The 15,208-nt window shown below is 42.1% G+C and overlaps 1 protein-coding gene across 2 annotated transcripts in view; it reads right to left on the minus strand.

The window, feature by feature from the left end:
* Nucleotides 1-5,403: 5,403 nt before the first annotated feature.
* The window catches only part of CDYL (chromodomain Y like), a 153,954-nt gene continuing 144,149 nt past the window's right edge, over nucleotides 5,404-15,208 (minus strand). For both annotated transcript variants that reach the window (XM_075921308.1, XM_075921309.1), the window contains exons 5-7: nucleotides 14,323-14,533; nucleotides 8,820-8,963; nucleotides 5,404-7,023 (exon numbers count right to left, since the gene is read on the minus strand). In XM_075921308.1, the coding sequence (XP_075777423.1) occupies nucleotides 6,865-7,023; nucleotides 8,820-8,963; nucleotides 14,323-14,533 (514 nt within the window). In that variant the 3' untranslated portion in view covers nucleotides 5,404-6,864. The remainder of the gene's footprint in view (nucleotides 7,024-8,819; nucleotides 8,964-14,322; nucleotides 14,534-15,208) is intronic.

A 15,208-nucleotide genomic window follows, 5' to 3' on the forward strand; every position in this document is an offset into this window, starting at 1 on the left:
TTTTTTTTTTTTTTGCCAGAGGGCTAGAAAACTCATTCACTATCGAAAATTCTCTCAAAGAAACACAGGGGTGTCTGGTGAACTCTTGGATTAGAGAGAGGTTCTGTGGGAAAACAGAGACCCCCCCAGACTTACCAATAGCCTTAGTGCTCAGATCTAAATTGATCCAAACTTTGAACACTGGTCCAGTTTTGTAAGAATGGTGACTTTTCTTCCCCAAAAAAAGTATATGCCTGGAAGTATCTGTATCTAACCCCCTCTGAGTGTTGTTAAGTAAGTGGAGAAAGAAGAGTGCTGCTTTCCTGGATGTGATTTTGAATTTACATTCAAGACACTCATTTCAAAGCAGGAAGAAGAAAAGTTTAAGGTGTGCAAATACTTACAAGCGTTTGATTTATAGGCAAATGCACAAGAGAGGAAAATTACAGTAACTTTCCCAAATTGTTAATTTGCAATCTTTCAAAAGCTAACCTTCTTAAAATTGTGTATCAAGTTCAGATGTGTGTAATGATTTCTTAGGAGAGAAATCTTCAGTGCCCAGCCTCTGTTTGCACATGTACTGGTGTGTGTAGATGTTAACATTTGTACATGCAAAAATCTATGGGACCAATAGATTTTGAGAGTATCTTTTTTAAAAGTCACTGACAAATATATACAGAATTAATCTTCAAATATAGCACACTAGTCAATATTACATACACACAGAAAAATCTACATCTAAATGTTAGAATGTGGGAGAGATGTTGTTTATGATTTTCCACTATCTCCTAGGTTTTACATCTGCATAACTCCCATAGGCTTTAATGGCATTTCTTTTGACTCTGAAGGGAGAAGAATCAGCCTAGAAGAAATAGGTTTTTTTTCCTCTTATGGTTCAGCATAGGCAACATTGTTATCTCAAAGTATAAAAGGATGACCCTTGGAAGTTTATATGTAGGTGCTGCTTGTGACATTGAGTAGGAAGTTTTTGTAGGAGTTGTCAGTTGCAGTATGAATAAGTGGGGTAGAATCCTTGATGTCTGTTTTATAAATAGCATAAGAGCTAGAATCCGTTAATCCTCAAACAGATCTTGGACAGCTGGATTCTAACATTAATTTAATCTCGCTTTAATTTTTGTAATCACATTTCAATGTCAGGGTTTTCTTTAATGGGTCACATTGCATGATCATTCATTTTCTTGTGATTAAGTGACACTTGGTCAGAATATTGTTAGGAGAACCAAGGGGCAGGTTTGTAATTGTATGTATGTGAAAGGAATTGTACACATGACCAGCATGTTTATATAATGTGCTGCAGATAGTTTGGGGGGGCGTGGATGCATGGGCATATAAGGTGACCAACCTATGAACATTGTCTGGCAGTGGTTGGTACTCTTAATTCTTGATGGATTATTATGTTGTATCAAAAGTGGGATTCCTTTCCATTTGAACTGCTTGTGTGAGCATGCGGGAAGAATTACTGACCTGATCCTTAGCACTGGTGCTTGGGGCAGGCACACAAATCTAAGATGGAATGGATATGACCAATCATTTGTTAAATAGTTGGGAAGACAACCTGCCAAACAGAATAGCTTCATGTATTCTGTTTTCCCTCTAAGGGAAGTCTACTCTAGGAAAAGTGACAAGGACTCCTGTGACTCCTTATAGACTAACATGTATTGGAGCATAAGCTTTCATGGGCAAAGGCCCACTTTGTCAGATGCATGTAGTGGAAATTTCCAGAGGCAGGTATAAAATATGCAGGCCAGAATAAGGCTAGAGATAACGAGGTTAATTCAGTCAGGGAGGGTGAGACCCACTTTTAGCAGCTCATCTGGAGGCGTGAACACCAAGAGAGGAGAAATTGCTTTTGTAGTTGGCTAGCCATTCACCGGCTTTGTTTAATCCTAAATTGATGGTGTCAAACTTGCAGATAAACTGTAGCTCAGCAGCTTTTCTTTGAAGTCTGGTCTTGAAGTTTTTTTTGCTGCAGGATGGCTACCTTTAGATCTGCTATTGTGGGTCCTGGGAGATTGAAGTGTTCTCCTACCGGTTTTTGTATATTGCCATTCCTAATATCTGATTTGTGTCCATTTATTCTTTTACGTAGGGACTGTCTAGTTTGGTTGATGTATATAGCAGAGGGGCATTGATGGCACATGGCGTATATTATATTGGTAATACCGCTAACACGGCTACTCCTCTGATATTCTAGGAAATTATTTCAAAATAGTACGTCCACAATGATTGGCGCCTACATTGCATTTAAAACACCCTGGAAGCGCTAGAGAGGGCACCAGGAGAACAAACTCTTCCTGTAGCTGCTTGCTGAGGGTAGCTGACGTGCTTACAGGGGCTCCTCCCTATAGCTGCATCTCACATGCCAGCCGTACACTGCCTCCCCTTTTGGGGGATACCAGATTCGCACTGTATGCTCGCGTTGCCCTCACAGACATCACAGCACTGGCTATAGGGAGCTGGAGCTGCTGCAAAGCAGGGACAGGCTCACAGGCCTCGTGCTGCACCTCATGGCGCAGTTCATCCACACTGCCCACATGCTGCTTCAGGACCATGAGCAGCAGCCCAGATTAAGGGACCTCTTTACCTTAACCCTGGCTCACCTGATGCACCAAATGGTCCTCAATCCCTGGCACACTGTGGAACACCATTTCTGGCAGTAGGAAACCAGTTCTGACTGCTGGTACTGCATCATCCTGCAGCGATGGGATGACCAGCAGTGGCTCCAGAATTTCACAGGCGGAGACCACCTTCCTGGAGCATTGCAAAAAGCTCATCCCTGCGCTTAGGTGACAGGACACCTATGTGAGAGCTGCCATTCCCCTGCAGAAGCATGTTTCCATCACCTTCTGGAAGCTCACACACCAGACAGCTACCCCTCCATGGGGAACCAGCTCAGTGTGGGGAAATCCACGGTCAGGGCCGTGCTCCTGCAAGTAGCCACGGTCAACATCTTGCTGCAGAGGGTTGTCACTCTAGGGACCCATGCCTCAGACTATGACCAAAGAAAGGGGTACTTCTTGATGCTGCTGCAGGCCCTGGTGGACCGCAAGGGACAGTTCACAGACATTAAGGTCAGCTGGTTGGGGAAGGTGCAAGAAGCCTGCATCTTCCAGAACTCAAGCCTGTTGTACAGGATGCATGTTGGCACTTTTCCCCCCAACCATGCCATCAGGATCAGGGCTGTTGACATGCCCATGTGCATCCTGGCAGATGCAGCCTACCCTTCCTTCCCCTGGCTGATGAAGCCCTACAGCAGCAGCCAGGACCCCACCAAAGAACACTTCAAGGCCAGGCTCGTGGTCAACAGGTGCTGCATGCTGGTCAAGTTTGCCTTCAGCTGCCTAAAGGGGAGGTTCAGAAGTCTCCTCACCTGCCTGGACCTCAGTGATCGGAACATCCCCAATGTTATGGTGGCCTGCTGTGTGCTCCAGAACATATGTGAGAGCAAGGGGGAGGAAGAGAAGCCAAGGTGGGTGGGTGCAGGAAGTCCATTCCATACATGTGGCCATGCATTCCATGAGTGATGTTTTGAGGAGCACACGGGCTTGTTCTGGTGCAACAGCTGCTCCCACATGGCCTTCCTCTGCTCCTGGTCAGCCCGGCACTACTAATCAAAGCGGTGGATGAGGGACAGGAGACAGGCCAGCCATCTGGTCTTGCATCTAGTTTTCCACTATTCCACTTCCTCCAGCAGATCTCATGGAGTTGGGAAGACAGTAGTGGAGGCGGTGGTCATGCCATGCTCACAGCGGGGTCAGCTGTGAAGAAAAGTGACAAGGGCAGTCATCCCAGGAGACACTGCATGTGAAGCCTAGCCCTAATCTTCTGAGCCAACACCAAAGGTCTTGGTTCAGATGATGGCGATGTGATTCATACAAGGCCCATCTGTTGCCTAGACAGCAGGCACTTTCCTGCAGGATCACGGATGTCCCAGAGACAAGCAGGCATGGGAGGAAGGAAGTGGCTTGGCTTCTTTCTGTGTCCTGCAGACACCGGGTATGGCACTGGCAGCATCCCACAGAGAGAACTTCTATCTCTGTCCGCTGGAGGACAGAGGGGGTGGTGTATGAGAGCAGCAGAGGCCAAATGCCAGAGAGAGTGTGCTACTCAAGTCCCCTCTTCTTCCTCCGCCCAGCAGGTTCCCATGCAGGGGATTGGGGTCTCCTCTGCATCACTGTGCTTGACCAGGAGTGGATGCTGCCTGAGTGCAGGCATGATCCTGTGCTGTGTGCATGACCCCAGCTGCTTCCATGGTAGCTTGTCGTGGGAAGGTTTCCCACCACAGAGGCTGGAGTAAGATGGGCTTGTGCGGAGACCTTGTGAGATGAAGCGAGGGGTTCCTGTGTGATAGGATAATGGAGCTGAGTGCTCCAGACTGGCACTCCCCATACACAGGCTGTTGTGCAACCCCCCGGCGAAGAAGGCTGAGCAAGGAGCACACAGCCCCATGCTGCCTGCCCCTGTGTGTGTGTATAGGGAAAGTTATGGAACTCACCTGAAGTGCCTTCACTGGGATGGTCCGAGCTCTGGTGTAGGCTTTATAGAGTTCTTTAATTTTCATCCGAACAGGGTCCTGGTGTGCCTTTCTGTGCCAGACTGGCAGCCATCTGGCTGTAGATGTCCGCATTCTGCCTCTTGGCACAGAGATCCTGGATGTTGGTCTCCTCACCCCAGACCTCAATGAGATCCAGGATCTCTGCACCAGTCCAGGCTGGTGCCTCCTTTTGCCCCGGGCCAGGGGCATCAGTGAGTATTGCAGGCGTGCTGGCAGCTGAGAGGTGCTGGGGGTTGTTCATGGCGCCACAAAAGGAGGGTGCTGTGTGGCAAGGGGCTAGCAGGGCTCTTGTGGTGCCACAAGCCTTTCCCTTCTGCCTGCAGCGTTAAAGGGCTGCAGGAGAAGTGGAGATGCCTGGGATGGCCATAGCAGCCATAAGTGCAGCTGAGAGAGGCCTCTGGAGGCCAAATATTTTGAAATAGCAGCAGCTGAGTGTCCACACTCATGCTATGTCAACATAAGCGTTACTCCTCCCGGAAAGCAGGGGTTGTTATTTCAAAATAACCAGCCCATTATTTTGAAATAACGGCCTTGGTCTTGTGGACATGCTGCATGTTATTTCAAAGTAAGGAGAGTTATTTTGAAATAACTTCCTAAGTTAGACCAGGGCTAAGAGTATGGGTTTACACCAGAGACTCAACTTTCCTCTTGATATTGAGGGGAAACTCTAATTGATCAAAGCTTTATATAGTCATTGCCTTCTTTAATTTGCTATTACTTTAAAAAAAAAAAAGCTTAAAATGTAGGCGTCAGAAAATTCAGCTCTAATATCACCACTTATAAGGTTTGTTAAAAATGGAGGCTCATGAGAGGGGAAAAAGAGGACCATGAGAGAAACCCATTTAAAATGTGTTAAGAAATATTAGTTTTATTTTAACCAATTTTCACAGCTGAATATTTATTCTATAAAAACTTTACAGATTGTACAGTTTATATATAGTTCAAACTACTAGAACAAAAGTAGGTCCCACAGATGCAAAAATACTGTACCAATCCAAGGTAAAAGCAATTTACATACTGTACAGCTCTCCACTAGGAAAGGAGATGGTCAGTTCCAAGTATAAACTTCAAAACTGTACAAAAATAAGGTTTGATTTTTCATTCTTCATAATACATTCAATAAGATTGCAAGCGCAGATACCCAAGTAATAACAAATATCTGCAATCAGTAACCAGTCCTGAAAGGAATGCAAAATAGGTCTATTTACACAGGGCACTCTTTTACACCATATTGTGTATATATAGTGTATATTTAAAATAATAAAAAAGCATAGACAAAGAACATTAAACATCTAATATAAGGTAGTTTTTTTTAAAAGGGAGTTTTTGTATGTAATAGTGTGCCAAAAGAATTTTAACTTATTTAAATAAAATATATTCTAAGTGAACCTAAAATGCATTTTTGGTGTAATACATCAATTAATCCAGCAAATAGAAAAAAACCATATTGTGTATAAAGTAGTACTCTCATCCAGCAACAGAAGCACTTATGTAGTTATTAAAAAATCAAACTATTTAAAAACACTAAAATTAACTAACTTATAACTTAGGATATTCATGTACATAAGATATTCAGTGATTCACTAATACTGCAAAACAAGCTCCCCTCCCCCCCCAAGAGAGACAGTGGTTTTATCTGGGTAAGAATTAGACATGTTCCCAGCCCCGCCCCTTCCCAAAGGGTTGAGTGTTTTCTTAGCATAGCTCCTGAGCACACTCATCTTGGGATATTTTCTCTAATTAAATCTTTCATTATAGAGTTTTGTTCATAAACAAAAAAAATTCAAAATGTTCCATTAGTTGAGGTATTTCAACCTTCTTCTGAGATCAAGACAATGCCTTATCTTAAGCCACGTGTTGGGCAGTGAAAGTAGGGATTGGCTAATACCCGTTTCAATACTGTATTTTAATGAAGGGGGAGGGGGAGGAGAAAAGCATTATTCAGACTTCCCTGCCACACAGAAAATAATACAACACACTTCACTTCCCCCCATTCTTCTGATACAGTACTAGCCAATGACAAAAACTAGAGCCTCAAAGAGATGTTTGGTAGTGCACTCATTATAATTTTTAGTTTGTGTATATAAAGATATATATATATATATATAATATAGGGAAAGGTTTTTTTGTTCATTTCTTTAAGATACAGTACTTTACAACCCCTTGACAATAAGTGTGGGGTCTTTCCAATCCCATCCCCAAGCTTTGAGCTATGGATGACTTGGTAACAAGTTTTCAGAATACAATTGGAGCACTTTTGTGCCCCAAATGTCCAAGTAAATACAATTCCAGTGTCAGTGCACAATTCATCAGAACTCATCAATTTTCCTTTGCAGGTATTTTAATATAGAGTCCATCCCTTGTGCAGAGCCCCAGATTTTCTTTAAAGCTTCGCACTCCTTGTCATTTGCTTGTTCTAAGTCCACCTTCATGATATTCCGAACTAAAGCTTTGGATTCTTCAAGCACCTGCAGCAAAAAAAAAACCCACAAATGATATGCGTAATATGTGTGCTGTTAGGTAAGTGGAATAGTCATCTGCAGATGTATATGTGTAAATCCTAATATTGCTAAGAGAAACTGTGCACATGAATATAAGGGACAATGTGTCTCACATTGAGCAGTTACTTTTCTACTAAATACAGGAGCTTCTTCATTCTGTGCCAGATAAAAGTAGAAATACTTGAATATGAACCAAATAAATGGAAAACTTAGGAGTTTCAAGATTATCCTGTTATGATAAAATAAAGACTTTGCAGATGATATTAAAATGGATAGATGTCATTATAGCAACTGAGTCAATTCTGATCTTGACACTTCGTTTTCTAGTATTGTTCAAATTGTAACCTAGTAGACCTTAAATCTTAATAGCTTTTTTAATTTTTTAATTAAAATTTTATAGGCTGCTTTTAAATGCTAAAGTTGAGGATTTTTAGACTATGCATCTGTCCTGCTCCAGGATTTTTAGACTATGCATCTGTCCTGCTCCAGAAACAAAGACTTTATAAGAACAAGAACAGATGTTGAGTTGTTATGAAGATCTATTCACTTAGGCTGTGTCTACATTGGCAAGATTTTGCGCAAAATCTTGCCACCTGTCTACACTGGCCGCGAGTACTCGCGCAAAAACACTGACTTTCTAATATAGGAAATCAGTGCTTCTTGCTCAAACACTCTGATACTCCCGCTCAGGGATAAGCCCTCTTGCGCAACTGTTCTTGCGCAAGAGGCCAGTGTAGACAGGTAATGTTAATTTCTTGTGCAAGAAAGCCCGATGGCTAAAATGGCCATCGGAGCTTTCTTGCGCAAGAGAGCGTCTACTCTGGCACAGATGCTCTTGCGCAAAAGCACATGCCAGTATAGACGCTCTCTTGCAGAAATATTTTAACACAAGAGTTTTTGCGTCAAAAGTATTTGCACAAAATCTTGCCAATGTAGATATAGCCCTAATGTTACATTTTGCTAAAACTCCAGCTATCAGGTGCCACCTGTATACTCAGTATCTTCTTACTGCAGCCTCCCTGGGGGTATATCTAGACTACATCCTTATTTCAACAGAGGGATGTAAATTAGGCACTTCAAAATTGCAAATGAAGCCAGGATTTGAATTTCCCATGCTTCATTTGCATAATCGCATCATGGTGCTCTTTCGAAAAAGCACTGTTTCGAAAGTGAAACTGTAGTCTGTACTCAGGTTTACAGGATATTTAAAAAAAGGCTTCTATTTTCGAAAAAACCACGTCTAGACTGCAGTTTCATTTTCGAAATAGTGCTTTTTCGAAAGAGCGCCATGACACGACTATGCAAATGAAGCGTGGGAAATTCAAATCCTGGCTTTATTTGCAATTTTGAAGTGCCTAATTTACATCCTTCTGTCGAAAGAAGTATGTAGTCTAGACACACCATGTCAAGAACTACACACTATTTTTATGCACAAGTATATTTATCAGTTCTTATGACAGCTATTTCAATTTGGAATTGAGTAATATTCTCTCTCCATGGAGTATACTGTTATGAATACAAGGCAAAATTTAAGTTATTAACCCTAGAATCTATTATAGCATGTGATAATTTGAGAAGTGTCTCTCTCCTGGACCTCTTGATACTTTAAGGATGAACCTAATAATACTGGAATTTGGTATTAAATTATGTAGATTGTAGCACAAAGTTCTATCTTAAGTATTCCAGGCTAACTGTTTTTAGGAAGATGAGTGAATGATGTAGCCCATTATTTATAAAATGGAATAAAATAAAATGAAACTTACAACTGAATTACATGTGACAAGTTCCTTAATTCGAACCATTACTTCCTGTGTGAATGTTCCCGGCCAAAACACTTGAGATACCAATCCTTTTGCACAAGCTTCCTGCGCAGTCAACTTCCTTCCACTGAACAACATTTCATTTGCCTGAGGGGATAAAAAGTTATTTCTGATATGAAATGTAATGACAAAAGAAAAGCTTAAAAGAAAATGTTAATAAAATGCCTGCACTAGCTGGGATGTTTGGTTGTACTGTAGCTCGTCAGTGTTAACCAAAAATACATCAGTAATTGATAAAAATAAAATTATGTAAAATTGTGTTGTCAATGATCATAAATCAGTAGGTGATTAGAGATGGGCCTATAATTAAAAATCACCCAATAAATACTTTAGAAAAGTCACATTTACCATTCATTAATGGTTAAAATGCAATTAACTTGAAATAGTGCTAACAAAATCATCATTAGACTGCAACTTTAAAAAAAATTGGAGAACAGACTGACGTGATGACAAATGGCAGTTTGCTGCACCTCCTGTGGTTGATTAGTTTTAGTAGTTTAATTTTGACTTAAATACTGCAGTGCTAACAAGCAGTAACATTCTGCCAAAGATCACCATTCAGTTGACTAATTTTCTGTGTTGGAAGAAAGCATATTTAAGTTGTGCAGCAACAGATGTTGCATCTTAAAAACTGTACTGTAAAGATTAATATTTAAAATCGGATATTCTTATAGAGCCTGATCCCAAAGCCAGTAGTTTTTTCCCCACAACAATTTGAATGAGCTTTTGATCAGGTTCATAATATTTCCTCCTTTCTATTGACCTCATACATATATCGTTTTAATACGTAATAGAAAACCAGTTGTTCTAGTACATGGATGGAGCTTCTGTTCTTTCTGAACCTCCTGAGGCCTAGCTTTAAATGATGTTTTTAATCAAATGGATTACAGATGTGGAATAAGTAAATATATTGGACTGTGGGTTAACTTCCTTACGCAGGAGTTAGTGAAATATTATAAACAGTGTATTATTTTCTAGTGTAAAATATACCTACTCTCATGTGGGCTTACCTACCCTTATTAGGCTCTGATCCTGCAAACACTTAACTTTAAGCACGAATATTTCCATTTTTAACATTCTATTCAGTTATTAACCACCGCTCTTTAATACTGAGCAGTTAAAGCAAATCGCAAAACTACTGAATAAATTTGTATTTGCAACTGAAATATTACTCAAAGACAAGGTCATTGTCTCAACACTCATGTAATAGAGAGAATACGGGTAGGATCTGATAGATTTAGCATTTCTTAATAAAAATAATGCTTGGCACAGATTTTTGTCCAAGGATCCTAAGCAACTTATAAATCACTATCCCCATTTTAGAGAGAGGGAAACTTAAAGCTGAGTGATTTTATGTCTTAATCATACAGTGAAATAAAAAAATCTGAGTTCTTGTGCTAATACACAAAGTTACTGATGCCCAATCTGCTAGACACACACATACACAATCTGAGAGGTTTCATAGAACAGATGTGTAAATACACTGAAACTCAAGGAGGACACTAAATACATTTCCATCTGAAGTTGCTAAAAGGAAGCTACGAATCGTAAGTACAAAAAGGAAGTGTTGGGTACCTCTACCTTGTGTAAAAAGTGTAACAAAATTTATGAACCTGTTTGCAAAATTGGAAGGTATATTTGTGATAGCTGTTAACTGACAAAACTGTAGCTAAATAGAGTTAATGTTGCATCATGGACTCTCTTATATAGACTTGACATCAAGTGAAATCATTAGGAAACTGAAATAACTTTTTGCAAGAATGTACAAAGTAAAGAACTTCAGAATCAACACTGAGTTTCCTTTCTAATTACAGATCTACTTGGGAGATTATAAATGCAATCTGTCTAGTCAGTAGGGGGCTGCGCCTCCTGCTCGCTACATTTGCCAACCCCCCTCTCTCTGGGGGTAGGCATCTGGCCAGGGGGGACCTGGTGCTGCGTGACCCAGGAGGATGGGGTGTTGGGGTCAGATGGCAGAGGGAACACAGCACAGCCAGGGGGAGGGCTTGGATCGTGGAGGGGTTCTGGCACAGTACGGGGGAGGGGGGGTTCAGACGGTGGAGAGGGCCCAGCCCCAGCAGATCCTCCTCAGCGGTGCAGCCGCCTCCCGCCTTCCCCCCCAGAGTGTGAAGTGGGAGCCAGAGCAGCCCATGTCTGGAGGGGATGGCCCTGAGGCTGGCCAAAGCAGGTGGCTAAGGGTGGAGGCAGGTGGTGGCATGAGGATGCAGATGACATCACTCAGTCACAGAGGGGAAAAGAATTTTATATAGAGAGAGAATAAATCTGTGGGAGTGTGCATGAATGCCAGTCATCTTTTATCTGGCTGAGTTCTTTCAACAATACATATAGTAAAGAACTGTATGAAAAATGTTTTAGTCATATTAAATCTCATTTTCAAGCTACAAAGTAGCAGAGCTTCTCAAACTTGAAGTAAGCACTCATTTACTCTTATGGTTTGACACATTTCTAACAGGGAATGCTTTCTGCTATGATGGGCTGGCACTTAACTCTTTGGCATGTACTGGAGCTAGATCAAGAGCTAATAGCAATTTGACCACAGTCCTGCTTTCAACAAGTACGCAAGTAGCACCTGCATCTCTGCTCTGAAAACTGACAGTGCTATTGGCCATTTCCCATAGAAATAGAATAAAATGTAAAATACATTTCACTAGCATGCTGAGTAAAAAGTGGTTTGGGTATTCTGATAAAGAGCAAAACAAAGCACAGTGGTGAGTCTGAGCTTAGGGCTGCAGACTCAGACTGAACTTTCAGACCCTCAACCTGAGTTTAGTACTGTAAGCCCCCTTTTCTCCAAGATTCAGCACCCAAGCCCAAATGGCTATGTAGCTATTTTTAAAACCATAACAGAAGCCAGGCTTTGATACTTGCTGCCAGGGGGCTATTTTTGCCATATAGACAGTTTCTTCATTCCTCTGTTTCTTGCTCATTGTTACAATTCCTCTAGCCATTTTGTCCTTATTTTTTTTTAAATCCAATTAGCACATGATCCTCTCTCCCAAAAAGTTATAAACGTGTTTCTAGAGGACAATATGTTCTATAACATGGTTATTTTCCCCCTCTCCCCCTTAAAACTCCCAACTAATCTAGGAATTGCTATGCTGCATCAGACTAATGGTCCATCTAGTCCAGTATTTGCTCTCTGACTTGCAAGAAGCAGCTGATTTAAGAATATTTTTTGCTACAAGTAGAAAAACCAACATGGGCTCCTCCAAGGCACATGGAAAGGCAGAAATGTATGCAATATGAACTCAAACTTTCTAAAAAATAATCAAACTCAAAGTTTCTCAAAAGTAGACCCCAATTACAAATGGACATGAATGACTACTCACTTAGAAGAGACACCAGTAGAAAAAAAAATGATTCTGGCGCATTTAAATTTTTCTACTAAAGAACTGCATCAAGCTGTCTCATGATAAGGTCTGTTAATTAGTTATGAAATCTATTCAAATTTATTTTTTGTTTGTAATTAAAGTCTCTTAAATTAATCAGTCCATGCCTGGGGTAGAGGAAGGTTTCTATGAAAAAAATTCATGCAGGCCTGGGCACTTGCTTCATGAACCCAATAGTCAATTTCATACTGGCTTAGGCTGCACATCTAAAATCAAATGGTGCTCACAAGGATACACGTTTTATGAAGCAAAATGAAAAACAATGCAGATAAAAGGCTTTTTTCAGTTTCTTTTTAAACTTTGCCCCTTCACTTTATTTTTTAAAGCTATATGTAAATGAATTTCTACAGTAATCTCTTTTTTAATCTATTGATCCTACAGGTAACACACTTTCCTGGTATAAAACTTGGGTGTGATAAACAAAAGAGTCTTATCACAATACTTGGAAGTAATAAAATAGCAGGTTATTACTACATAATATGTTAATATTAAACAAAGCCACTTCAATGGATATACACACCTCAGGAAAGTTTGAAAAGGCTAATCATGCATGACAAAGAGATAAACTCACACAACCTAAAATACATGGATATGTCTTACATTTTAAGGTAAGACTGTGGGAAGCAAGCCACTATAGGTGATAGCTAAAAGGCAATGCATCAGTATGACTTTGCTTGTCTTAGGCCAGTGGTTCTCAAACTTTTCAGCCCATGGTCCACCCCACTCAATGCAGACCTTTGTGTGGACCACCAGCCAACCCACCATGATGACAAAATGGGTGTAGGAGGGGTTTGGAGGTCTTGGTGGGAGCGAAGTGCATGAGAGGGATGAGGGTGCAGCATCTGGCCATGAAGGGGATGAGGGTGCTTACCTGGCTCCTTGACTCCTACTGCTCCCAGACACAGCCCCCCGCTACTCTCACTGGCCATGATTCTTACCAATGGGAGCAGTGAGAAAATCCTCCAGGTGAGCAGTTTCCTGCGCTGCTCTTCCCCCAGCCAGGAGGAGAAGGAGCAGCAGCATGTGGAGTCACTTTCTTCCCCCTCAAACCTGAGTGAGGCTCCCCCAGCTGCCCTGCACTGGGAAGCTGGCACTGGTGCTCCAACCTTGCGGTGGGGGAGGGAAGGGGGGCTGGAGCACCAGTGCAGGCTCCCCAATGCAGCGGGGAGAGAGGATCCCCAAGCCCACAGACCACTTGCAAGACAGCTGTGGATCTCTAGTGGTCCATGGACCACACTCTGAGAAACACTTTTTCTAGAAGCTGGGGGAAGCAGAGTTAGGGTGACCATATTTCCCCATGCAATATATGGGACACCAAAGGAGGGGCTGCTGGTACGTGGGGCTTCAGCCCTGCAGCAGGGGGAGAGGGGTGGCACTCAGGGCGGGGAAAGGAGGGAGGGACTGCCAGTGCTTCGGGCTTCAGCCCCGTGGGAGGGGGTTAGAGTTAAATACAGGACTGTCCTGGTAAAAACAGGACAGATGGTCACCCCAAACAGAGTAGTGTCTGCCCTTTAAAGAATACAGCCTGCAATCAATCCCTTATGTGCTGACCCATGTCTGCTGGCTAATATGAAGGAGAGGAAACAGGTTTGTGGCCCATTTTCCCCTTCTCCTTCCTTTCTGAGGAAATCTCTGCCACCACAGGCAATAGTTCTGCACAAAAAGAATGGTTATAATTAGCTCACACATCCTCTCACTCCTCTTATGTACACCTACAGACAGCGCTGAGGGGAGTGTTCACCCGGCCTGGGGAAGGGCGGGGGGCGAGACTGGGACCACTGGAAGGTGCTGGGGGCTAGCCTTTCAGTCAGCATGTCAGGGCTACCAGGGCCTCTGGCCATTACCATGGCCCAGCCTCGGGAGGCCTCGTCACATTCTAGTCAGAGTAGACAAGCTAAAAATATATTTGTTTCTCACTAACAGTTTTAATAAAACAATTCCAATCCATGTACCAATGAAAACATGACAGGCTCATGGTAGATAAAGCACTAACAGGGCAGAAAAGTGATTATTTATTTTTGATTAAGGTTACTTACAGAAGCCAGGCCCATTATCTTGGGAAATGTGAGAGATGAACATCCATCTGGACTCTGTCCAAAAGTAGTGTATGGTGTCTGAAACCAAGCCTTCTCATTAGCCCAAACCACATCACAGAGAGATAATATGGATGCTCCAAGTCCAATGGCGGGGCCATTCACTGCTACTATGATGGGCTTCTTAAACTGAATAAAAGTATTCACAAAATTTCTGAAAAGAAATGAACACTCAATCACTACACATTTTAGCAGCAAAATGTATCAGCTGCTCAGCAATAGTCTTCACGAGTTGTAAACAACATTTCAGGAACCTGATCTTCTCCCTCACCTGCAGAACACAGCCATTGGCTATCTGCAGCCCTCCCACAGTCCTGTTTGGTCCTGAAGGAGCAGCTGTGTGTGGCAACTGAGCAATCACAGGAACATTACTGAGTGCACTCTGGGAGCTTCCCCACATTTCTCTTAAAACAGAGAGGAAGGGGAACTTTCCCTGATAAAAACAAATTGGCCTTTTAGAAACAAGGGGAAAAGATCCATCAATAACGTCAGCCCTATTATCAAGTATCACCGATCTTCGAAACCGTCTCATCCTCATCTCTTGATCAGCATGATCAGAGGTCTAAATGCCTTAAGGATAAGCAAACTCTTCTTTAGCCACCTAGGACAACATTAGTTTGCTTGTGGCAGAGGTTTGGGTAATGTATGAGTTTCTATATGGAACTGTGGCGTTCAAATGTGTATCATGAATGCCATCTAGGCAAGACAAGAGCATGCAATCAATCAATCAATGAGAAATGGCAATGAAGAGAGGGAATAATATATTGAGAGCACTGGAGTGACAGTGGCTATTTAAATATATTTACAGTGTAGCAACTCAAAATAATTA

This window comes from Pelodiscus sinensis, chromosome 2 (assembly GCF_049634645.1).
Source record: "Pelodiscus sinensis isolate JC-2024 chromosome 2, ASM4963464v1, whole genome shotgun sequence".
NCBI lineage: Eukaryota > Metazoa > Chordata > Testudines > Trionychidae > Pelodiscus > Pelodiscus sinensis.